The sequence below is a fragment of the Leuciscus leuciscus genome (genome assembly GCF_965113295.1).
Source record: "Leuciscus leuciscus genome assembly, chromosome: 6".
Classification (NCBI taxonomy): Eukaryota; Metazoa; Chordata; class Actinopteri; order Cypriniformes; family Leuciscidae; genus Leuciscus; species Leuciscus leuciscus.
In genome coordinates, this window is record NC_138730.1 from 44,107,289 (window position 1) to 44,130,029 (window position 22,741).

Genomic DNA, 22,741 nt, shown 5'->3' on the forward strand with positions numbered 1-22,741 from the left:
TATTAGAAATATGCTATTATATTCTATACTTTTATTAATTTTATTGGGAAAACGTGAGAAAAAGGTGAATAAAGACTGAGAGTCAATGTTCAGAAATGACTAATTATTTATTTGTTTTGAACTATGTTGTATAGCTGTGTTTTCATGTGTTCGTAGTCAAAACTCAAAAAATTGTTTATATTTAATTATTAAAAATTGCCATTATTTTATATGAAAACGTTTTTTAATTGTATTTTATTTAGAAAATATTTTAGTTTGTTTTGTATATATTTTTTATTAGATCAGATAACATTTTAAGCTGTCATATGTTATGTTACAATGTGCCCCACACATGTTACAATGTACCCCACCTATGGGGCATGTTGTCACATTTCACTTCCATTCTTTCGGGGTATGTCAAGAAAAAAGTATATACTGTATTAATAAAACAAAACCACATAATTGTACTAGACATGTGGGAAATTAATGTGGGAAAAAATAAATACTCTGAACCATAAGTAGATTTACACAAACTGAGAAAGTCAAAAAGCGTTAGGTTGTGCCCCGCTCTCCCCTATATTATGATATACACAATTTTTTACATGATATACATGGTACTGTGTTGGGTCACTTGATGTTGGATATATTAAGCAAATAATTTAATTAATACATTTCTAAATATTATTATTTTAATCATTAGCTTTAATTATTTTAAGCTGATCATTAAATTTTTTTTAAAAACACTATATAGTTATAATTTTTTTAAATATATATTTAACTATGTAACTTTTATTTTCAGTGTATTATTTTCAATAATTAACTACATTAATTAAAGTTAATTATTGGAATTAACACAATAAATGTATTATGATATACACCATTTTTCTATATGATATACATGGTACTGCCTTGGGTCACTTGATGTTCAATGTAAAGTCCCCATCCTGAAAGCAAAGCCATTCGAGAACCATAGTTATATACATTATATATTATTATTATATTATACATTACATATATTTGTTTGATTATAACTGTTATTATAACTCCTGATGAGCACTAACAGAATAACGCTACAGGCTTTTGAATGAGGGAAAACAAACGCCTCCAGGACGGGTAGGATTGAATTTGGCATGACGGCAACATGTTGCTTACAGCGAAGCTCAGCCAATGAGATGGAAGCATCTGAAGCTTTTAAACACACATCCTACAGTTGATCTCAGGTCTGTTGTCATTAACTGGTGCGGGACATCAAACCGTTCAGGTGTGAGATGAACAGGCTGTGACTTCATGCTTGATGAAGGGTGTTTCTGTGGTTGGATTGAAGTGACGTGACCCAATGCAAATAACCGACTGGTTCCACCAATGAACATGAGCCAAATAAGTGAATTAACCAATCGGAGTGGAGCAATAGGAAAATGTTGGAATTCTGATTGGAATCTCATTCAGACACTCAGAATACGATCAACTACAAAAATATCAATAGACGTTAAACCCGTAGTTTTACAGAAAAGGTTATTTGTTGGAAAATTGACTCATGTTATCATAAAGCAGTTTCAAAGCACAAAGCAAGGGGAAAAAAGCTGAAAGCAGTCCTATGGAGGTCAGCTTACTAAGACAACTTAGCATTTATGATACTTAAGCATGTGAAACTCAGACAAAACACAGATCAGCTGCATTATTCCTGAGAATGAGCAAGTCACATAAATACAAAGAGACACAGACATTCAGTGTATTCAGAGTTGGTTTACAATTCATACGGAGCCTCTGGAGGTTATTCCCAAAACAAAACAAAAACGCAGTGTAAGCACTTCTTATCTGCCATATATCATATTTATGGCTGCATGCTCCACATATGTTGCATCAGCATTAACTGTGCAAATAAGAAAACTTAGATTTGCTCAAGACCAGTACCCAGGTGATCGAAACACATGTTTTACTGCCATTTTAACTGATGTTAGTATGCATCATGCCACATCAACAGGGCCCAAAATTGACAAGTGCCAATAAATACAAATAAAAATAAGATTTAATTAGGGATGTAATTTTGGCCGATACCGATACCGATAACCGATAATTCTTTATATTTGAAAGCCGATAACCGATATATTTGCCGATAAATCTAAATCCAAATTTTTTTATCATATTCGAGAGCCTGATTACAAAAACAAAAGTCTCATCATTAAAAGCCATGTCCTAAGCACAGAATTATAATGTTCCCAATCAAATTTCAAACAATTCAAAGCCATCATGGTGCACAGTGCGCATCTGAAGTGTCTCAGCTGAAGGAAATTATCCAATATTTATTGGCTTTAATATATCGGCCAAATTTTCTTATCGGGCCGATAACGATAACATAATTTTTTATTATTAAAATCATATATCGGCCGATACCGATATGGTGGCCGATAAAATGAGAATTTTTAATTAAAGTATATTACAAACTTTTAATTTAGACCCTAAAGAATCATATTAGCTTGTACAAAAATGGCATTATATGACCCCTTTAAAAAGTGCAACATGATAACACATATGCAAACATGAGGATTTAAAACATAATGCATGTCCACATTTTTGTCAGAAGTGAAGTTTAAGGCCAGAAACAGACTTTAGTCAAGTATGCGATTGCTCATTTAAGTAGCAGGCGTTCTGGCATTCATGTATTAGCTTCTATCGGCGCAAGATCAACTTCATGCATCGATGCACTGAAAAATGCAAGTACGTGCTCAGACCAAGCGCTCAAGCTTTCCTGCACTAGTGTTCATACAGTATATTCTGCTGCAAATCACACAATGACTTGAGCTATTTGTGACAAATAAATATGCATGAAAAAAGCAGAATAATTTGTAGACAAAAAAAATACAGCTGTAAGGGATATTTATGGCAGGCAAATATTTCTCAGTTCTCCTGCTATTGGCAAAGTCAATTTTGGACCCCGCAAAATGTGATTGTGGGAATGAAGAGAGGGCAGGAGCAGATGCAGGTGTTCATGGTGGTTACTGCTAGGAAAGGAGAGGTAAGGGCATCTTGGCTGAGCCGGGTGGCACTCAGTCATGTGTGGGTAAAGGAAATGTGCATTGCATTGTGGGATAGACTATTCCACGCAGTGTTCCCCATTGCACATTTTGGCAAATACATCAGGTCATCTGGATAGTCCATGCATGCAGACAATTAATTTACATAAAAGTAGCACAGGTAATAAAGTGTTAATGCTGGTGAACGAGTGTTGTTCTGGGCGTCTGGCAGACCTGTTCAACTGTAGGGGTGTAACGGTTCACGGTTCTGTATGCATCACGGTTTTAGGGTCAGGGTTTCGGTACGGTTCCGAATGTGCTATTAAAGGGATACTCCACTTTTTTTGGAAATAGGCTCATTTTACAACTCCGCCAGAGTTAAACAGTTGAGTCTTACCGTTTTCGAATCCATTCAGTCGTTCTCCAGGTCTGGCGGTACCACTTTTAGCATAGCTTAGCATAGATCATTGAATCGGACAGGACCATTAGCATCTCTCTCAAAAAAATAACCAAAGAGTTTCGATATTTTTCCTATTTAAAACTTGACTCTTCTGTAGTTACATCGTGTACTAAGACCGACGGAAAATGAAAAGTTGCGATTTTCTAGGCTGAAAATGGCTAGGAACTATACTCTCATTCCTGCATAATAATCAAGAAACTTTGCTTTGCAAGAAACACAGATAGCAACTTGTGCAGTTCAGGTCACACCAGCGCTCGTGCGCGATCAACACTCGAGCATACGAACAAAGTTTACACAGAGTGGGCCCTATCTTGCACCCAGCGCAATTGACTTTGTACACCAACGGATGTATCATTCCTATTTTGCACCCGATGCACAGCGGACTTTTCCCTCCACAGACGCACGTCGGTAAATTAGGGAATGAACTTGCACTCCCGGGGGCGGTTCAGCGAAAAGAGGAGGCGTATTCCGGCGCAAACGTTCCCTGGTGCTATTTTGTAGTTTCAGAAAACAATTCTGCCACTGACCAGGAAAAACCTAGTCTAAAGTCAGTGGCGCGTTGCGCATGTTATTCAAATGCTATTTTGAGGGCGCATGCTTGGCCATAATGTAGCGTGTGCACAACGCCATACACTTTGATTCTCTCATCTACACAGAAGCAGCAGTTTTCATTTGTGCAAATCATAGGCTGCATTATTACAAGGAAACATATTATCACACGAGGGAAATCATTGTGGTGTCCATGAAGGTGTGAAAAAATAGGCATAAATCTAGCTTACACATTTACCCAAATTATCATACGCCTGTTTAACCGAAGCTAATTTGGGTGTGTTTCTCCATCCCCAATGTCACTTCTCTGTGTTTTACGGCCCTGACGAGAACGTCGGTCTCCTCGGCTGTGAACCGCTCCTGGCGCGCGCCTGGCAAATCCGCCGTTATAATAGCAATCCGCCATGGAACAAGCGCGCCTGCTCTTAAAGGGAATGTGAGATGACGCTCTGATTGGTTTATTTCACGTTACGCCCAAACCACACCTATGAGTAATGAAGCTACTTTAGACCAACCCATTTTAGATTTGCGTCGGGCGCAAGAGTCATTTATCCCGCCGGTATAATAGCAACAGCGCCTGAGATCCGCCCACAAAGTTACTTGCGTTTTGTGTTTGATACTTGCGTTTCAGATCGTTTAAATAGGGCCCAGTGACTGTTTTCTCCACGTTTTTTTGATCATCGCTGTTGTAACATATTGAGAAGCCAGAATATGTATCCATTGACAGAAACATACATTAGCCGAACTCTATCTGTCTTTTTTACGCATTGTTATTGTCAACAATATATTTGATATATGCGTCGTCAGATTTGAGATTAACCGCAGTGCAAGTGTGTGCAGAACGGTACAGTTGGATTTTTATACCGAGAACCGTTACACCCCTATTCACCTGCCTACATTTAAGTATGTTATGCTGAGGTTATTAATCTTAAAGTGAATTTAAAAAAGCAAGCACCCGTCACAAACATCTCACCAACTTCTTTTGTGTCTCCTGCTGTTTTACCATCTCATTAATCTCAGAGCAGGTCTATCAGAACATTACTCTTCTCACAAAACTCCCATTAATCTTTCACATGGATCTTTTTCACTCATAACTTGTAACAAATGATCAGATGTATCACTGATGTAAAACAAGGCAACTGGATAACCAGCTTTACAAGTCAAATACTCTGCCTACAGCTCCACATATCAAACAAAGTCTTTCCATTTCCCCTGATGAGTTTTGTCATGGGTAAGAGAACAGAGACAACTTATTTAGGGTTTTGCATGGATGCCTGCAGTCGTAGCTTGATGAAATCAAACTTTAGCAATAGGAAGTAGTGTTACCAGAGAAGGAAATGTTTACTTCTACTGTCTACATTCAGTTGATGCATCCAGAGCATAGAGTTATAAAGGAATAGTTCATCCATCATTATTTACGCAAAAATTGTAGAATTTTCTTTCTTCTGAACAACAGTCAATGATATTTTAAGTTTTTTTTTTGTCAATGCAACTTTTAAAACTTTCAAGCTGCAAGAAAGACATAAAGGTGTCTATATGACTCAATTGCATGATAAAAATATGCCTTTGTTGACTTTAAAACATTGGTTCAACTCATGCATACATAGACTACGTCAAATACAGTGACACAAACCACAAATCATAGGAGTTAGAATATACCAGTCGCAATATATGAATTAATTTGACACTACCTTTACGTCTTTTTTAGAGCTTGAAAAATGTAGGTCCTATTGACTTTCATAATATGGACAAAAACAGCTGAAACATTCTTAAAAATATCACCTTGAGTGTTTAGCAGAATAAAGAAAATTATGAGGCGTAAATGATGACAGAATTTTCACTATCCTTTAACATTTGTTTTTGCCTTACATATACATTGAGTTGACAAATCATGCCAGCCAAAGTTAGTTGAATAGCTTCCTTTAAGGAGCATTCAGGACTTTCAAGACTGGCAGTATATGGACATGAAGATGCAGAATCAATATAAAGGTGTATGCATTCTCAAAAAGGGACTTTCAAATGAGGAAGCAGCAAAGGAAAAAGGAAGTCGCCATGTCATGTGATTGCAAACACTGAATAAAGATGAAGGGTCGGGTTACACATATCCTACCTGGAAGTCGGTCACCAGATCCCTTCCCAGTGTGCCGATGGGCGAGTCTCTTGACATGGAGGTAACGGTGGAAAGGAAGCTGCTAGATTCAGTGAGGTTGGGCATGGGGGAAAGGTCATCGACACGATCCCGTAGACCCTCCCCTAGGTGGTCCACTTTGTCCATGAATTGCTGGAGTTCTGTACGGAAAGCCCTCATGCGGGTGTTGACCGAATCCAGCACCTGAGAGTCGGGTTTCGATTCAGCAGAGTCTCCATCGCCCCTGAACTCTGAACCCTCCACAAGAAGATCCCCTCCCAGGACTACCAGATGACCTTCGCGGATCAGACTGTCCGTATCCGTGATGAGCCGGTCCACTGTTTTTCCAAGCCGTTCAGCTTCACGCCTGACGTTGTTGAGCGTCTCTCGGTCTTCCCGTCTCCGCTGGGCCAACTCGGCCACTCCCAGCTCACCAGTATCTGAGGGTTTCTCGCCACTGGCGAATCCAGAGGTGGTCGTCTTCTCAAACAAGTCATCAGAGTCGCTCTCCCCGCCAACAGGACCCTCACGTTTAGGGTGGAGCAGCAGAAGCCTGGCAGTCTCATCCTCATCTGTTTCCCTTCGCCCGGGATCACTATCCACATCAGGGCTACTGGTGCGTATTCCCAAGTGTGCTGCCAGGTCACAGCGCTGCATATTCGAGATTAGCACCCGGTTCTCGTACTGAAGCTTCATGACCTTCCCGCTTAGCTCGTTGACCTGGAGTCTTGCGGCTTTCAGCTCCTCCTGGAGTGTGGCGCCACTCCCTGCTCCTGAAAAACCATTGCCTCCTCCGTTACCAGGTTTGATTGCACCAGCACTTCCACCCTCAGCTCCTTCGGACTCCCGGTCGGCTTGGCTAGGCCCGAATTTGAAGCGGTTGAGCTCGGATGTCAGTTGTTTGTTGTGGTCCTCGATCTCAGAAATGGAGCGACGCAGCAGCTCTGCCTCCTCTTCAACAAACTGCAAGTGTCGTCGCAATTCGCTTGCAGATTCCAGGGCATCGCCACCATACGGTGAGGTAGGAACACTTGAGAAGGGTTCGCGCCCAAAGCAATCCCTCTCATATTGGCAGCGTAGGTCTTCGTTTTCCGCCCTGAGGCCACGGTTCTCAACCTCCAGCTCAACAATCTTCCTCCCCAGGATGTTGGCTTCCTCTTCAACCAGTTTGAGCCGCAACCGTAACTCGGCTTCCCGGGTGGTGTGAGGTCCTCCACCGGTCACCTCCGCCAGGGGCAAAGGGCTGTCCACATCACCGTATACTGATTTATACTTCTGCAATTCCTGTTCCAGTTCATCCTTCTCACGGCCAATTTTTGCCATCTTTTTACGCATAAGGGCCGATTCCTCCTTGGCAAACTGTAGCTGACAGCGCAGATCTGCACTGTCCTCCTGAAAGTAAGAAATATGTGAATGTACAAGGCAATACCAATCATTTCGAAATTTAAATATTTAACTTTAATTCATTTTTATTTCATTTTTGGTAATTTAGTAAATCAACAAACTTGTTTTATGTCATTTTTTTTTCCATCTAATATTATTTCATTTCAGCTTTATTAAAATGAACAAAAACACTTAGTTTGAACAATTTTTGATACTTTGAATGAAAATATGGATCTTATAGTGGCAATAAACATGTACAAATTGTGCTTTAGTGAATAAATCAAATGGATACATAAATAAAAACATCTAAATAAATGATTTTTAAGGTGCAAAATATTTTCAATAAAAATGTTTTAGAGTTTATTGGGCTGTTTTTTTGTTTTAAGTTTAGATTTGTGTTGTGTTGAGTTGTTCTGTATAATGCCTGTGAATTGATCTCTGTGTTTGTTTGTACACACCTGAGTTAAAGACTTCTTATCTTTGAAAGTTTCTCTACTGCCTCTCCTCCGCAGAGCAGTCTGAAAGACAACAAGAGCAAAGTTAGACAAGGTAGATTGACAAAATGTGCATCTTCATTTCAGTTACCAGTAGGGTTGGATTGGCCAGTTTCGATTTATTTCAGTAAGGTAAAAAACATTTAGTCAAACATTTATATCAAAAATATTTATTCTGTGTCTTTTGGCAAAACATTTTGTTGCAGCTGATTTTTTATGAAAAATCAGCAGTCTAAAGAACACTAACATTTCCCTATGGTTTTAACAAAAATACCACAGCAAACAACTGGACTAACTAATATAAATATCAACCATTATTAAAGACAAGTTAACAGTAATAAAATAAAAACGAATAAACAAATTAGTATTGCACAACTGAACAAAGTTCAGGTGCAGAAATTGTAATCAAATGAAAAATATCACTGCAATATTTAATTCCCAACTCTAGTTACCAGGACTTTCATGAACACCTGGGGCAGACAGAAGCTTTTGTAAATAAATGATTCATTTAGAATAAAAGCATTCCGGCATCCGATTTAATCACACCATCAATTTTGAATATCATATCAAGCTTAATTATTATTATTATGTGAATTACATGGTGCTGGTCCTTATGGCAGACCTTTGAATGAAACTCGGCATGCGTTGCATTCAAAGCCGAATTCTTTCTTTATATCTCAGAAAATTACACTAGTTATACATAAAAGAAAAGAAAATCTGGAAACTAAAATGCAGAGAATAAACAATGCTAGTTTGGGATTTCTACAAAGTTTGGGATTTCCACAATTTTCAAGCTGGACGTTCAACTTGAAGTGCCGTTCTTTTGCACTTTTGCAAAATGGGAAATTGAAATTTTGATTTTGAATTGAATGGAATGCAGCATATGTGAATCAGGAAAAAACCAAGATGGTAGCCAAACATTACCAAGTCAAGGATTAAAACATTAAAAGGATTGGATGTGGCCAGTATACTTAATGACAATCAAGAACACACTGACTGGACAATAATAGTAATAATATGGTGAACAGCAAATCTGCTGAAAAATGAAGGGTAACACTTTATTTTACAGTGTCCTTGTTACATATGTTACATGTACTTACCATAGTAATAACAGTAAATTATGCATAATTACGTGCAACTAACCCTTAACCAAACCCTAATCCTACCCTAACCCTATAGTAAGTACATGTAGTTGCTTAATATTACTCAGTATTTAAATATTTAATTACACTGTAACAATGGCACCTTAAAATAAAGGGTTACACTTTATTTTAAGGTGTCATTGTTACAGTGTAATTATACATTTAAGTACTGAGTAATATTATTTAACTTCATGTACTATAGATTTAAGGTAGGATTAGGATTTGGTTGAGGGTTAATTGCATGTAATTATGCATAATTTACTGTTATTACTATGGTAAGTACATGTAACATATGTAACAAGGACACTGTAAAATAAAGTGTAACAAAATGAAGTTTAATATATTTTCAGGTTGTTTCATATAGGGTGAAATCAAGCCGAATGAACCACATGAGTTGCTTCTCAGTGTTGCCATGAGAGACGCACACATTAGCATGAACCGTCTCGATCTTCTCTCCTTCAGATCAACTACTGTCACGGCAGAGCAACAGTTTCAAGAGAATCGTACTGAGCAAGTTAGTCAGTAAATGTGTAGGTAGCTAAGCTAACAGAAAAATAAACACATCCAATTATGTTGCTATAATCATTGGCTGACCGCACATGAGCTCTTACTTAAATAAAAAATGTAAGTACTAGGTAAACTTTGCCCTGCTTACTGCTGGTCTATCTTGAGTCATACGCTGAACTTAAATAGCTGCTGCTGATGGCTGCGTTAGCTTGAATCATTTATGGCCAGACAGATGGAAAGTGTGAGATGGGTACAGGCAACAGAGTGAACACAGCAACAGAGTGAGAGAAAACCTAGATACAACTCCAAAACAAAGGAGGAGATGAGATGATGTGTTGAAAAGTGAGGTGATTTTTATGTGGGCTTGGCTAAGTCTGCAATATGGTTACAATTTACGGTTCACAATTCCCCCATTCACGTTCAGACACCCTCCAATGAAGTCATCACCACTAGCTGCCACACACACATAAGTCAAGAATCACTATTACTACTATTACTCAGTCAGACAAACTATTGAACTTTAGTGTGCGACTCATGGACCAGACATGAATGATTCCTCAAATCATGTGTCTTGTTGACAAGAGCTGTACACTCACCTAAAGGATTATTAGGAACACCATACTAATACTGTGTTTGACCCCCTTTCGCCTTCAGAACTGCCTTAATTCTACGTAGCATTGATTCAACAAGGTGCTGAAAGCATTCTTTAGAAATGTTGGCCCATATTGATGGGATAGCATCTTGCAGTTGATGGAGATTTGTGGGATGCACATCCAGGGCACGAAGCTCCCGTTCCACCACATCCCAAAGATGCTCTATTGGGTTGAGATCTGGTGACTGTGGGGGCCATTTTAGTACAGTGAACTCATTGTCATGTTCAAGAAACCAATTTGAAATGATTCGAGCTTTGTGACATGGTGCATTATCCTGCTGGAAGTAGCCATCAGAGGATGGGTACATGGTGGTCATAAAGGGATGGACATGGTCAGAAACAATGCTCAGGTAGGCCGTGGCATTTAAACGATGCCCAATTGGCACTAAGGGGCCTAAAGTGTGCCAAGAAAACATCCCCCACACCATTACACCACCACCACCACCAGCCTGCACAGTGGTAACAAGGCATGATGGATCCATGTTCTCATTCTGTTTACGCCAAATTCTGACTCTACCATCTGAATGTCTCAACAGAAGTCGAGACTCATCAGACCAGGCAACATTTTTCCAGTCTTCAACTGTCCAATTTTGGTGAGCTCGTGAAAATTGTAGCCTCTTTTTCCTATTTGTAGTGGAGATGAGTGGTACCCGGTGGGGTCTTCTGCTGTTGTAGCCCATCCGCCTCAAGGTTGTGCGTGTTGTGGCTTCACAAATGCTTTGCTGCATACCTCGGTTGTAACGAGTGGTTATTTCAGTCAAAGTTGCTCTTCTATCAGCTTGAATCAGTCGGCCCATTCTCCTCTGACCTCTAGCATCAACAAGGCATTTTCGCCCACAGGACTGCCGCATACTGGATGTTTTTCCCTTTTCACACCATTCTTTGTAAACCCTAGAAATGGTTGTGCGTGAAAATCCCAGTAACTGAGCAGATTGTGAAATACTCAGACCGGCCCGTCTGGCACCAACAACCATGCCACGCTCAAAATTGCTTAAATCACCTTTCTTTCCCATTCTGACATTCAGTTTGGAGTTCAGGAGATTGTCTTGACCAGGACCACACCCCTAAATGCATTGAAGCAACTGCCATGTGATTGGTTGATTAGATAATTGCATTAATGAGAATTGAACAGGTGTTCCTAATAATCCTTTAGGTGAGTGTATATTTACACTTGCATTTTACATTAATTCAATTGGTGGATGCTTTTATCCAAAGCGACTTGCATTGAGTTTTATACGTTTGAATACCTTGTGCCCTATTTTAATGATCTAAGCACATGGTCTAAAGCGAGTTCACTTAGGGCGAGTCCGAATCCACTTTTGCTAGTTTAACGACGGGAAAAATGGTCGGTGCGCCCGGCACATGGTCTAAAAGGGTTGTCTCTATTCTCTTAATGAGTAAGGGGTGTTTTGGGATTTAGGTGCGTTAAACCAATCAGAGTCTCATCTCCCATTCCCTTTAAATGCCAGTTGCGCTCGCGCCATGGCGGATTCGTTATTTACATGACGGAATTTGATCGTGGAAAGACCGAACGCGTCTCCAGAGCACAAACGGATCCGCTCGTGCGCGAGGTAAAAGTGCGCAAGCAGAACATCTACAGGACAAGCCGGATTCCACCATATCTTTATGCTCACAATAATAATCTTTTACATTGTAATCATTTTATTTTAAATATTTGGCATGTTTGTGTGCTGCTGTGCGTCACTGTGTGTGTAATAAGCAGAGTGTACGTGCGTTGTGGACCCGCCTATAGGTGCAGATTACTAACGCGCTCTTTAAATAACAAAAAATTATAATATTGTCCCATTGACTTTAGACCAGGTTTCAGTTGGTCAATGACTTAGTCTATTTCTGTTGCCTCAAAATAGCAACGCACCAACATTGCGCCGGAACGCACCTCGTTATCAGACTAATGCAATGCATTTGATATTGATAAAAATGATAACTGCGTCGGGCTGAAACTAGCAAAAAACACTTGCGTCGCGCTTGCCGCTGCATTGCGCCGGCAGTAAGATAGGGCCCTTGAATGCACTGAACCCTCTAGAACAGTGTTTCTCAAACTGTGGGGCGCGCCCCACTGGTGGGGAATAGAGACGTGACAGGTGGGGCGCGCCAAACAGGAGGAAATTTTCCTTTTTATGCCTTATATGGTAATGATCAAATCTTCCGGAATCTGGAGCAAGACCGCGCACTAGACTAGAGAGTAGAGATTTTTATTTCTGTGCCCCTGAGAGTACGGTCCCACATATGGGATTTAGAATGTTCAGTGAAGTGACATAACTGCCAGATTCAAACTGTGCTTTCGCGCGTTGGTTGGCGCTGAGCCAGAGGACGAGCTCAGCGCTGTCATATATCACAACTATGCAGTGTTTTCAACCTAATAATGTTTATTTTCGGTTTCAGCCATTTAAATACACATAAGCACGAGTAAAACAATACATCTGGAGTTTGTAAAATACACACTGATGTCTGTAAGGAAATTAAGGCGATATGTCATACAGTGTTATTGTGGCTGCGGTGTGTCACGTGACAAATATGACGCGTCGCCATGGAAACATTAAGGGGGAACGTTCTAAAATAACAGTCGCCTTGAAAAAAAACAATAACAAAACATGGATAAATTTCTATTTTTGAAATTAGTCAAAAAAATTGACAGCTGCACTTTTATTTTCTCAATTTTTTTATTTCATGCAAGTTATTACGACACAGCTGCACTTTTATTTTCTTTATTTTTTTAACTTTCTGTTATTTGATGTATATAGTTTGTATTTTAGATACAACTTGTTACTCTGATAAAACTTGTTAGTTCAATAAATTGGAACATGTTAAGCTTGTTGCGCATTTCATTAGCATTGTGTTGGGGCGATGGGGCTTGAAAATTCCTCCTTGTCTAAAGTGGGGAATGACCAAAAAAGTTTGAGAACCACTGCTCTAGAATACTCTAGCAACTGCACAACTGCCAAACATGCTAAAAACTACATTTGCAGTGCCTTGGAAACCAACCAGGACACATCAGCATTGTGGAAATGACTTTTGTAATTTCCAGAGAGACTGCAACGTCTTAGCATAAGTAATGCACACACACTGATCATGTTACACAAATCAAATGTAATAATGCATTAGTGCGCAAAATACTCTCTGTCTAATTCTCTCCAGCCCTCGCTAGCATGCAAACACAAATACAGTTACAAAACATCTGCAACGATAATGCCACACATCTGCTCTAGAGGAACACATGGCAACTATTCACAATTCAAACGTGGGACAAGAATATGATATTCTGGAGTCAGTCCTTCTTATATTTGTACGATTATCTATTTTGGAAAGGCATCACAACACGCCTGTACTCTGCAGCATGTGTTTTGTTAAGACTTATGTAATGTAACGGGTGTAGCTTAGTGATAATGCTGAACTGAAAATACGATGCTACTGCAAACTGATGAAAAAAATCTCAATTGTGTCTCCTTTAGTAATACGATTTTATAGAGAAAAATCTAGATTTTTACTGAATTCTCCTGGATTGATAATTAAAGTGTCCTTATATACTACTGGTCAAAAGGTTGGGGTCATTAAGAATTTTTTTTTTTTTTTTTAAGAAATACAAACTTTTTTTCAACAAGGATGCATTAAATTGATCAAAAGTGACAGTAAAGACATTTATAATGTTACAAAAAAATTATATTTTAAATAAATGCTTTAAAGAAATTTCTGTTCATCAAAAAATCCTGACAATATTTATTTTCACAAAAATATGAAGCACAACTTTTTTCAACATCGATAATAATCAGAAATGTTGATCTTGAGCGGAAAATCATCATATTAGAATGATTTCTGAAGGATCATGTGACACTGAAGACTGGAGTAATGATGCTGAAAATTCAGCTTTGATCACAGGAATAAATTACATTTTACTATATATTCAACATAGAAAACGGTTGTTTTAAAAATTATAATAATATTTCACAATATTACTGTTAGTATATTTGATCCAATAAATGTCACCCTGAGGCTATATTTAATATAATATAAAATCTTACCAACCACAAACTTTTGAAAGGTAGAGTATGTATAGAGCAACCTCTGAGTAACACAAATATTGCATGTTCTTGTGAAAAGAAAAAAAGGTTGAGTAGTACAAGGAGAGAAAATCAGATAGAGGCATGGCAGATAGTGGTGCGTTCAGGCTTAGATAATCACAGTCCACTAATCCTGCTGTCTGGCCTCGTCCCAAATCAGATCACCACCCGTCCTCCGATTCCACCACACACACACACACACACACACACACACACACACACAGACCCACAGGTACTGTCCATCTTGTAAATCAGGATGACGGACACAGATCAAAAGGCATTTTTTTTCTTTTTTTTCTCCTGCCTCAGTTTCCAGAAACAGTCACTATAACAGCTTAGATATATTACAATGAATACAGAAATATATTTATGATTTCATATTCTACCCAAACAGACATGACTTAAAGGTGCAATATGCAAGAATTTTTTGCCGCTAGAGGGCGCTACATTCCAAACAACAACAACGGCGTAGCTTGATGACGATGTGAAGGAGCGTGGAATGATGGGAACTGTCGTTTTAAACTCCACCGTGGATGTAAATCAGTCAGACGGGAATCGAAAAATCATGTTCATGGATGAAATAAAGTTCTATTTTTATAAATGTTGCGTTTAATGACATGCTTTTTGTGGCGAGGGGGGCGTGGTTCAGCGCGGTCTGTGACGGGAGAGAGAAGAGACGAGCAAGTAGGTCAAGTGCAAATGACGAACACCTGTGTCTTATTGCAGTATTATTGGCGTGGAGAGACCGCTTATAAGCCGCGCTGGAACGAGAGAGAGACTGGAGAGAAAACTGGACGCAGAGGAAGAAAACCGGTGGATCCGAGCTCTCATTTTTGAACTGTTTTGTGCCGTCGCGGTCGCCACAGTGAATGCGCGTTGTGAGCGGCTTTGTTTTGCTTTATTTTAATAAAGTACGAGTCCCAGTCACGCCGATCCCTATCTTCTTCCTTCCTGACTCTTAAACCTCATCACACTTTTATTTCATTAAAATGAATTAACCGCAAGAAAAGTAAGGTTTAATACTAAATTGGTTATCATAGATGTTACTGTATTTGTTGAATTCATTGTTGTGATAACGCTGCGCAGTTTTACGTGTTCTAAACAATTGTTGTAAAAGTACATTCGAACATGCCCACATCATTTGCCAAAATACTGATTAATCTTTATGTATAACACATGCTATGTTTATTTACATGGCCATAAACACCAGACATGATAAACAATGTCAATAAACTAAACACAAATCTAAAGCAATAATACTTTCCTTACATAAACATAACTATTACCGAATGCTACATTTGGAAAATATAAAATTAAGCATGCTTTGTCGACAGAACCAGCTGCAATCGGTAAAGAATAATTGTGTACCATAACGACTGCAAGAAACAAGCTAAAGTTTGTAGCTTGATAGACGCTACAACTACAGCTTCCGCATTTGTCCAGGACTCCACGCAGTATGAGCGGAAACCGAGGGTATGTCAGGATCCTGCTCTTACTGTCTTGTCTGTTTTGTCATTGTTTAATGTTTCCTTGTTGGTTTTGTGTCTGATCACATGGCTCTGTCTTTGTTTGTGTTTGCCATGTGCTCCTCTTGTCCTGCCTCCTTGTTTTCTGTTACCACGCCCCATTGTTTAGTTCTCGTCTTGCCCTTATTTAACTAATTGTGCTCACCTGATCCTCATACATGTGCTTTGGTCCCTTTCATTAATTGTGTTCACCTGATCCTTATGTGTTCTAGTCCCTTTATATTGTGCTTCTTTTCCTCTTGTCTTTGCTGGTTCGTTTTGGTGTGTTGTCTGTGTTCCATGTGTGCATTAAGTTTTCACAGAAATTGACAACCTCTGAGATCGTTTGGAGTTATCTTCATTCTGGTTCCCGTTTGGCTTCCACTCAACATTATTCACACCACTCATCCTCTCCGTTGTTTGATGTCCTGGTCGCCCGCCTGCTAAATGTGGTGTTCTGAGTATCTTCATCTGTACAAATTGTCCATAATAAACTGTTTGCTCTCTGTTCATTCTGCGCCTGGGTTCTCTCTCTCTAAATCGTGACATAACGAACCAGCCAGAATTGGACCCAGCAGAATGAGCATTCGTGTGGTTCCCCCCGCTACAGCTCAAGAGAGACTAGCACTCCAGCAGGCGTTGGCATCGCAACGCCAGCAGGGCCGTGAGGTAGGATGCTTCGCCCAGTTCTTCTGGACAATGGCTAGGGGATTGGATTACCATGATGCAGCTCTTAAAGAGGCTTTCAACCACTGTTTGGATGATCCCCTTCCTCAGTGGGAGATGGACGGTTTAAGGATCCTGGACTTTTGGAAATTCACCCATTACCTGCGGCATCGCAAGGATTGGAGGATCCTGCCACCATTAGAGCCTGACTGTATTGACCACCTTACCCATTCTTCGCCGAGTCAAGCTCTTTCGAATCCAACTGAAAGACGAAGGTTGAGAAGGAGGAGAGCAGCTTGGACTGCTGCATCAGTCTTTGTCTCCATCGAGTCAGTTCAAGATCTTCCTAAGCCAGTTTTGGTCACCCCAGAGCCTGTAGAGACCGTTTCAGTCACCCCGAAGACTGCTGAGACCGTTCCAGTCACCCCAGAGCCTGCTGAGACCGTTGCAGTCACCCCAGAGCCTGCTGAGACCGTTGCAGTCACCCCAGGGCCTGCAGAAATCGTTCCAGTCACTCCAGAGCCTGCAGAGACCGTTCCAGCCCCTGAGCAAGTTCCAGTGTCGGCTCCAGCCCCTGAGCAAGTTCCAGTGTCGGCTCCAGCCCCTGAGCAAGTTCCAGTGTCGGCTCCAGCCCCTGAGCAAGTTCCAGTGTCGGCTTCAGCCCCTGAGCAAGTTCCAGTGTCAGCTCCAGCCCCTGAGCAAGTTCCAGTGTCGGCTCCAGCCCCTGAGCAAGTTCCAGTGTCGACTCCAGCCCCTGAGCAAGTTCCAGTGTCGGCTCCAGCCCCGGAGCCATGTTCAGTGTTTGCTCCTGAAGTCCCTGAGGGAACCCCAGGTTCAGTGTCTGTCAAGACCACTGCAGTCATCCCAGAGTTCGTCAAGCCTGTTCCAGTACCTCCAGAGTCTGGTTGCAGTGAAAGACCTTCTCTTCCACCTTCGAGTCAAGTCCTAGATCGTCTTCTGACTCCAAAGAAACGAGGAAGGAAAGCAACTAAGATCACTGCATCAGTTTATGAACAATTTGAGTCTGCTCTTGTCAGTCCGAAGCTTGCCGCTTTGGAGGATGCGGTGTCAGAGCACGCCAGTGCAGCCCAGGAGGGCGCTCCTGAGCCAGTCCTTGAGCAAGCCAGTGCTGTCCAGGAGGACACTCTCGAGTCTATCCCTGAGCACGCCAATGATATCCTGAGAAACACCTCAACAGCTCTTGGGGACATCCTAGTATCCAGTCCTGTGTTTATCCCTTCAGCTACGGAGAATGGTTCCGAGTCAGTGTCCAATACTGTTCAGGTTTCTCCCGAACACACTCCCCTGACACGCACCCTTCCTGCTAGTATTGTCATGGCCCCCGAGTTCATTCCTAATTCCTTCCCAAATCAAGGATTTATCCCTAGAACCGTTCCTGACCCCAAGGCTATTTTCAAGCCCCGGCCATTTCAGCAAGCTCATCTTCTCAGGAAGACCACCAAGTCTGTCCCTACCCCTTCCACCCCGCCCTCTGTATTTCATGGTCATCCCAGTTTCCCTAAGCCAGCACCTCCCTGGTCAACCTTGAACTTTTTACCTGGTACTATTCCCACCCACCCAGTCCCACCCTCTGTGTTTCCTGGCCAGTATGGAGCTTCTAGGTTTTCATTCCACCCGCCAGCCCCGGTGGTACCTCCTTCGACTCCATTGATTGGTTTGGACGCCAGGAGGCGTCCATTGGGGGAGGGGTACTGTCAGGATCCTGCTCTTACTGTCTTGTCTGTTTTGTCATTGTTTAATGTTTCCTTGTTGGTTTTGTGTCTGATCACATGGCTCTGTCTTTGTTTGTGTTTGCCATGTGCTCCTCTTGTCCTGCCTCCTTGTTTTCTGTTACCACGCCCCATTGTTTAATTGTGCTCACCTGATCCTCATGTGCTTTGGTCCCTTTCATTAATTGTGTTCACCTGATCCTTATGTGTTCTAGTCCCTTTATATTGTGCTTCTTTTCCTCTTGTCTTTGCTGGTTCGTTTTGGTGTGTTGTCTGTGTTCCATGTGTGCATTAAGTTTTCACAGAAATTGACAACCTCTGAGATCGTTTGGAGTTATCTTCATTCTGGTTCCCGTTTGGCTTCCACTCAACATTATTCACACCACTCATCCTCTCCGTTGTTTGATGTCCTGGTCGCCCGCCTGCTAAATGTGGTGTTCTGAGTATCTTCATCTGTACAAATTGTCCATAATAAACTGTTTGCTCTCTGTTCATTCTGCGCCTGGGTTCTCTCTCTCTAAATCGTGACAGGGTAACGCGGATATGACGCAATTGACTGGCGACTCCCAGCTCACCCCTGCTCTAACGCCCCGTTTCCTTGGTTAAAATCGCAATTTTCTCACGATTTAAAAATAGTTGGAAACATTTGGGATATTGTAAGTAATCAACTTAACAAAATATATAACACTGGCCTTGAGATTTTGGGATATTTTAATGCAAAATTCTTACATATTGTACCTTTAAAGGTAGCATACAAGTAGAAAATCATGTTTGTAAGGTGTTTAGAGTGTGTAAATCAACTGATCTGCAGTGTTTGTTCTAGTGTGCAACACGTGCTGCGTTTTTTTGCACGATTTTGAATTAAAAAAATTTAAATGAACAGCGCCAACCGTGACTGTACCGGAGTGATATATATATATATATATTTTTATTTTTTTGCTGAATATTCAAATTAAAAGTTGATGGATAATTCATGATAAATTATTTTAGTCTTTTTTGTTTCACTTTAGGTGTGAATAGGGTTTTTTAATGGTTTCAATTCAATTAAATGCATTTGTATAGCGCTTTTCACAAGCAATATTGTTCCAAAGTAGCTTTACAAAGAATATCCGAACCTACAGTCACACCCACAGAAAAGTGTTTTCTCTTCCATGTAAACGTTTGATCATTTCCGTGATGGTGAAATCACCATTCACCATTTGTGATGAAATTACACACAACGGAAACACTCGCTCTATTCAGCATGAGCACAAAGCTTCAGTCATCTGTCTTTGCTGCAGATAGAGGTTATTCTCTCTCCCTAAAAAATGTCCCAGAATCTCAGATCAGAATGTGTCAACTGGTTTAGAAAGGCTGAGGTTGTATCTACAGGTCCAGAATCAGTGTTTTACTGAAACTCTGGGTGAGGTCTCCATCTGCCGTCCAGCAGGAGGTCTTTGTGGAGGAAGCAGAAAACATTCAGCCATTCTTTATTCCACATTCGAAAAACACTTCATTACACCAAATTAATCTGCACATAGCCAGAATTTGCCACTCAAATCAGTAGGACGAGTTTTCTTTTAGCAAACAGTCAGATTTTTTTATATGCTGTGCGTCTCCCCACTAATATACTATGTATATATATATATATATATATATATATATATATATGGGCCATCAATATATACCTTAAATATACATATATATATTTATATAAATATACAGTGCCCTCCACAATTATTGAACCCCCTGGTAAATATGATCAAAATTGGCTGTAAAAAATAAATCTGCATCGATTATCCTTGTGATCTTTCATTCAAAAAATGTGAAAAATTCTAACCTTTCATTGAAGTAAAAGAATTGAAAGTGGGGGGAAATCACATTATGAAATAAATGTTTTTCTCCAAAACACGTTGGCCACAATTATTGAAACCCTTTTATTAAATACTTTTTGCAATCTCCTTTTGCCAAGATAACAGCTCTGAGTCTTCTTCTATAATGCCTGATGAGTTTGGAGAATAACTGACAAGAGATCAGAGACCATTCCTCCATACAGAATCTCTCCAGATCCTTCAGATTCCCAGATCCATGTTGGTGCTTCTCCTCTTCAGTTCAGCCCACTCATCAGGTCAGGGGACTGAGACGGTCATGGCAGAAGCTTCATTTTGTGCTCCACAACAAATTTTTGTTTTGATTTTGATGTTTGTTTTGGATCGTTGTCCTGATGGAAGATCCAACCACGGCATATTATAAGATTTCTAGCAGAAGGCGTCAGGTTTAGATTTTTTATCTGTTGATATTTGATAGAATCCACAATGCCATGTATCTGAACAAGAAGTCCAGGACCTCCAGCAGAAAAATATGCCCACAACATTAAAGATCCAATGGTATATTAAATTGTACACATGGGGTACTTTTTATCCTTGTGTTCACCAAACCCATCTAGTGTGTTTGCTGCCAAAAAGCTCTGTTTTAGTCTCATCTGACCACAGAACCCTGTGTTGTTTGAAGATCCAGTCGTGTCTGACAATTAAATTTGCTGGAATTTGTTTTTGGAGGAGCGAGGAGGGTTTTTTTTAAACCCTCCCAAACAACATGTGGGGATGTAGGGGTTGTTTGATAATTTTTTTTTTTAGGCTTTCTGACCCTAAGACTCAACTAATCTCTGCAATTCTCCATCTGTGATCCTTGGAGAGTCTTTGGCCAGTCAAACTTTCATACTCGCCGTGCATTAAGACAGTATAGACACACGTCCTTTTCCTGGCAGATTCATAACATCTTTAGTTGGTTATAACTTCTTAATTATTGCCCTGATGGTCAAAATGGGGATTTTCAATTCTTTAGCTATTGTCTTACAGCCACTTTCTAGTTTGTGATGCTCAACAATCTTTTGCTACGCATCAGAACTATATTCTGTGGTTTTACTCATTGTGATGGATGATTAAGGGGATTTGGCCTTTGTGTTTCCTCATATTTAAACTTCTGTGAAACACGAAGTCATAGCTGGACAGTTTCATGTTCCTAGTCACCCTGGTGTACTAAAAAAGGTAAATATTAATGGGAATATACTTCAGAGATATTTTACTCGTAAAAAATTCTAGGGGTTTCAATAATTGTGGCCAACATGTTTTGGAGAAAAACATTTATTTCATAATGTGATTTCCCCCCACTTTCAATTCTTTTACTTCAATGAAAGGTTAGAATTTTTCACATTTTTTGAATGAAAGATCACAAGGATAATCGATGCAGATTTATTTTTTACAGCCAATTTTGATCATATTTACCAGGGGGTTCAATAATTGTGGAGGGCACTGTACCTATATACCTTACATATCTTAAATCTCTGCCATCAAGAATTAAGGCAGTTCTGAAGGCAAAAGGGAGTCCAACTCTGTACTAGCAAGGTGTACCTAATAAAGTGGCCGGTGTATATATAGACACACACTCACCGGCCACTTTATTAGGTACACCTTGCTAGTTTTGCTTCCACATTTTATTTTCAAGCGTACATAGTGGCGTATCAGGTCCTAAAAAAAGGAAGCTTGGCAGCATATATTACAGATGCAGTTAATGGAGTTTCATCTGTTAATCGAACAGTCCCAGAAGTGAAAAGAAAATGGTTCGACATGAAGCTTGACTGCAACACGTGTGACTTGCGGACTTGTGTTCCGTTTGCAGGTGTTATTACTGGCTCCCATAATAAAAGTGAAAAGAAAAACCGTATGTAATTACTATATATAATATTTTTTCAAAATGCTGTGTAAATATGTACCCGATTAAGGTGAATTAAAATGCAGCCTTATTAATGAGCAAAACGTTCGGATGTTAAACGCACTGTTTCGTACCAACTAACATTTGGAAAATACGAACATTTTAATGAATCCGAAAATTTACACCAGAACCACTTTACACACGATTTACACAAAAATTCGTTCTGCTCGTGTTTCATGAATGAGACCCATTCTCTGTAAACCCCACAGATATCAGCAGTTTCTGAAATACTCGGACCAGCCGCTCTGGCAAACCACATCCATGCATTTTATTTGAGATTTTTCGGTATGCACAAATCGTACTCGGTTACTAACGTAACCTCGGTTCTCTCTAGAAGAGGGAACGAGTACTGCGTAAGATATCTTACGCTAGGGGAAAATCCTTTTCCGCGAGATATTGAAGCCAAAAATTATCCTTAATTTTGTAATAATGCAAAACGCGTTGCAGCAGCAATGCAGACATAGGCGAGACAGCTCGCGCGCCTATTGGCTGCTCTGCGGCAACTGCAGCAGCCTATCGAGCGAGGCCTGGCGTGACGTCAGACCCAATCAGGGCACTTCGCGCCCGCTGCGTCACGTCCCGCCGAAATGGGCGTGGTCTAGGCCTATAAATATCGCTCGCAGGCAGCTATTATCTGGTTTTTCATCATCGAAGCAACCAGAGCGTGTGCATGCACGGCAAGATACGCAGTACTCGTTCCCTCTTCTAG

At 40.3% G+C, this 22,741-nt stretch overlaps 1 protein-coding gene across 6 annotated transcripts in view; it reads right to left on the bottom strand.

Annotated features, from left to right (window-relative positions):
* mtcl1 (microtubule crosslinking factor 1) overlaps positions 1–22,741 on the bottom strand; it is a 101,375-nt gene that overhangs the window by 36,530 nt on the left and 42,104 nt on the right. For all 6 annotated transcript variants that reach the window (XM_082172904.1, XM_082172907.1, XM_082172906.1 and 3 more), the window contains exons 4-5: positions 7,969–8,028; positions 6,110–7,519 (exon numbers count right to left, since the gene is read on the bottom strand). In XM_082172904.1, coding sequence (XP_082029030.1) covers positions 6,110–7,519; positions 7,969–8,028 — 1,470 coding nt within the window. The remainder of the gene's footprint in view (positions 1–6,109; positions 7,520–7,968; positions 8,029–22,741) is intronic.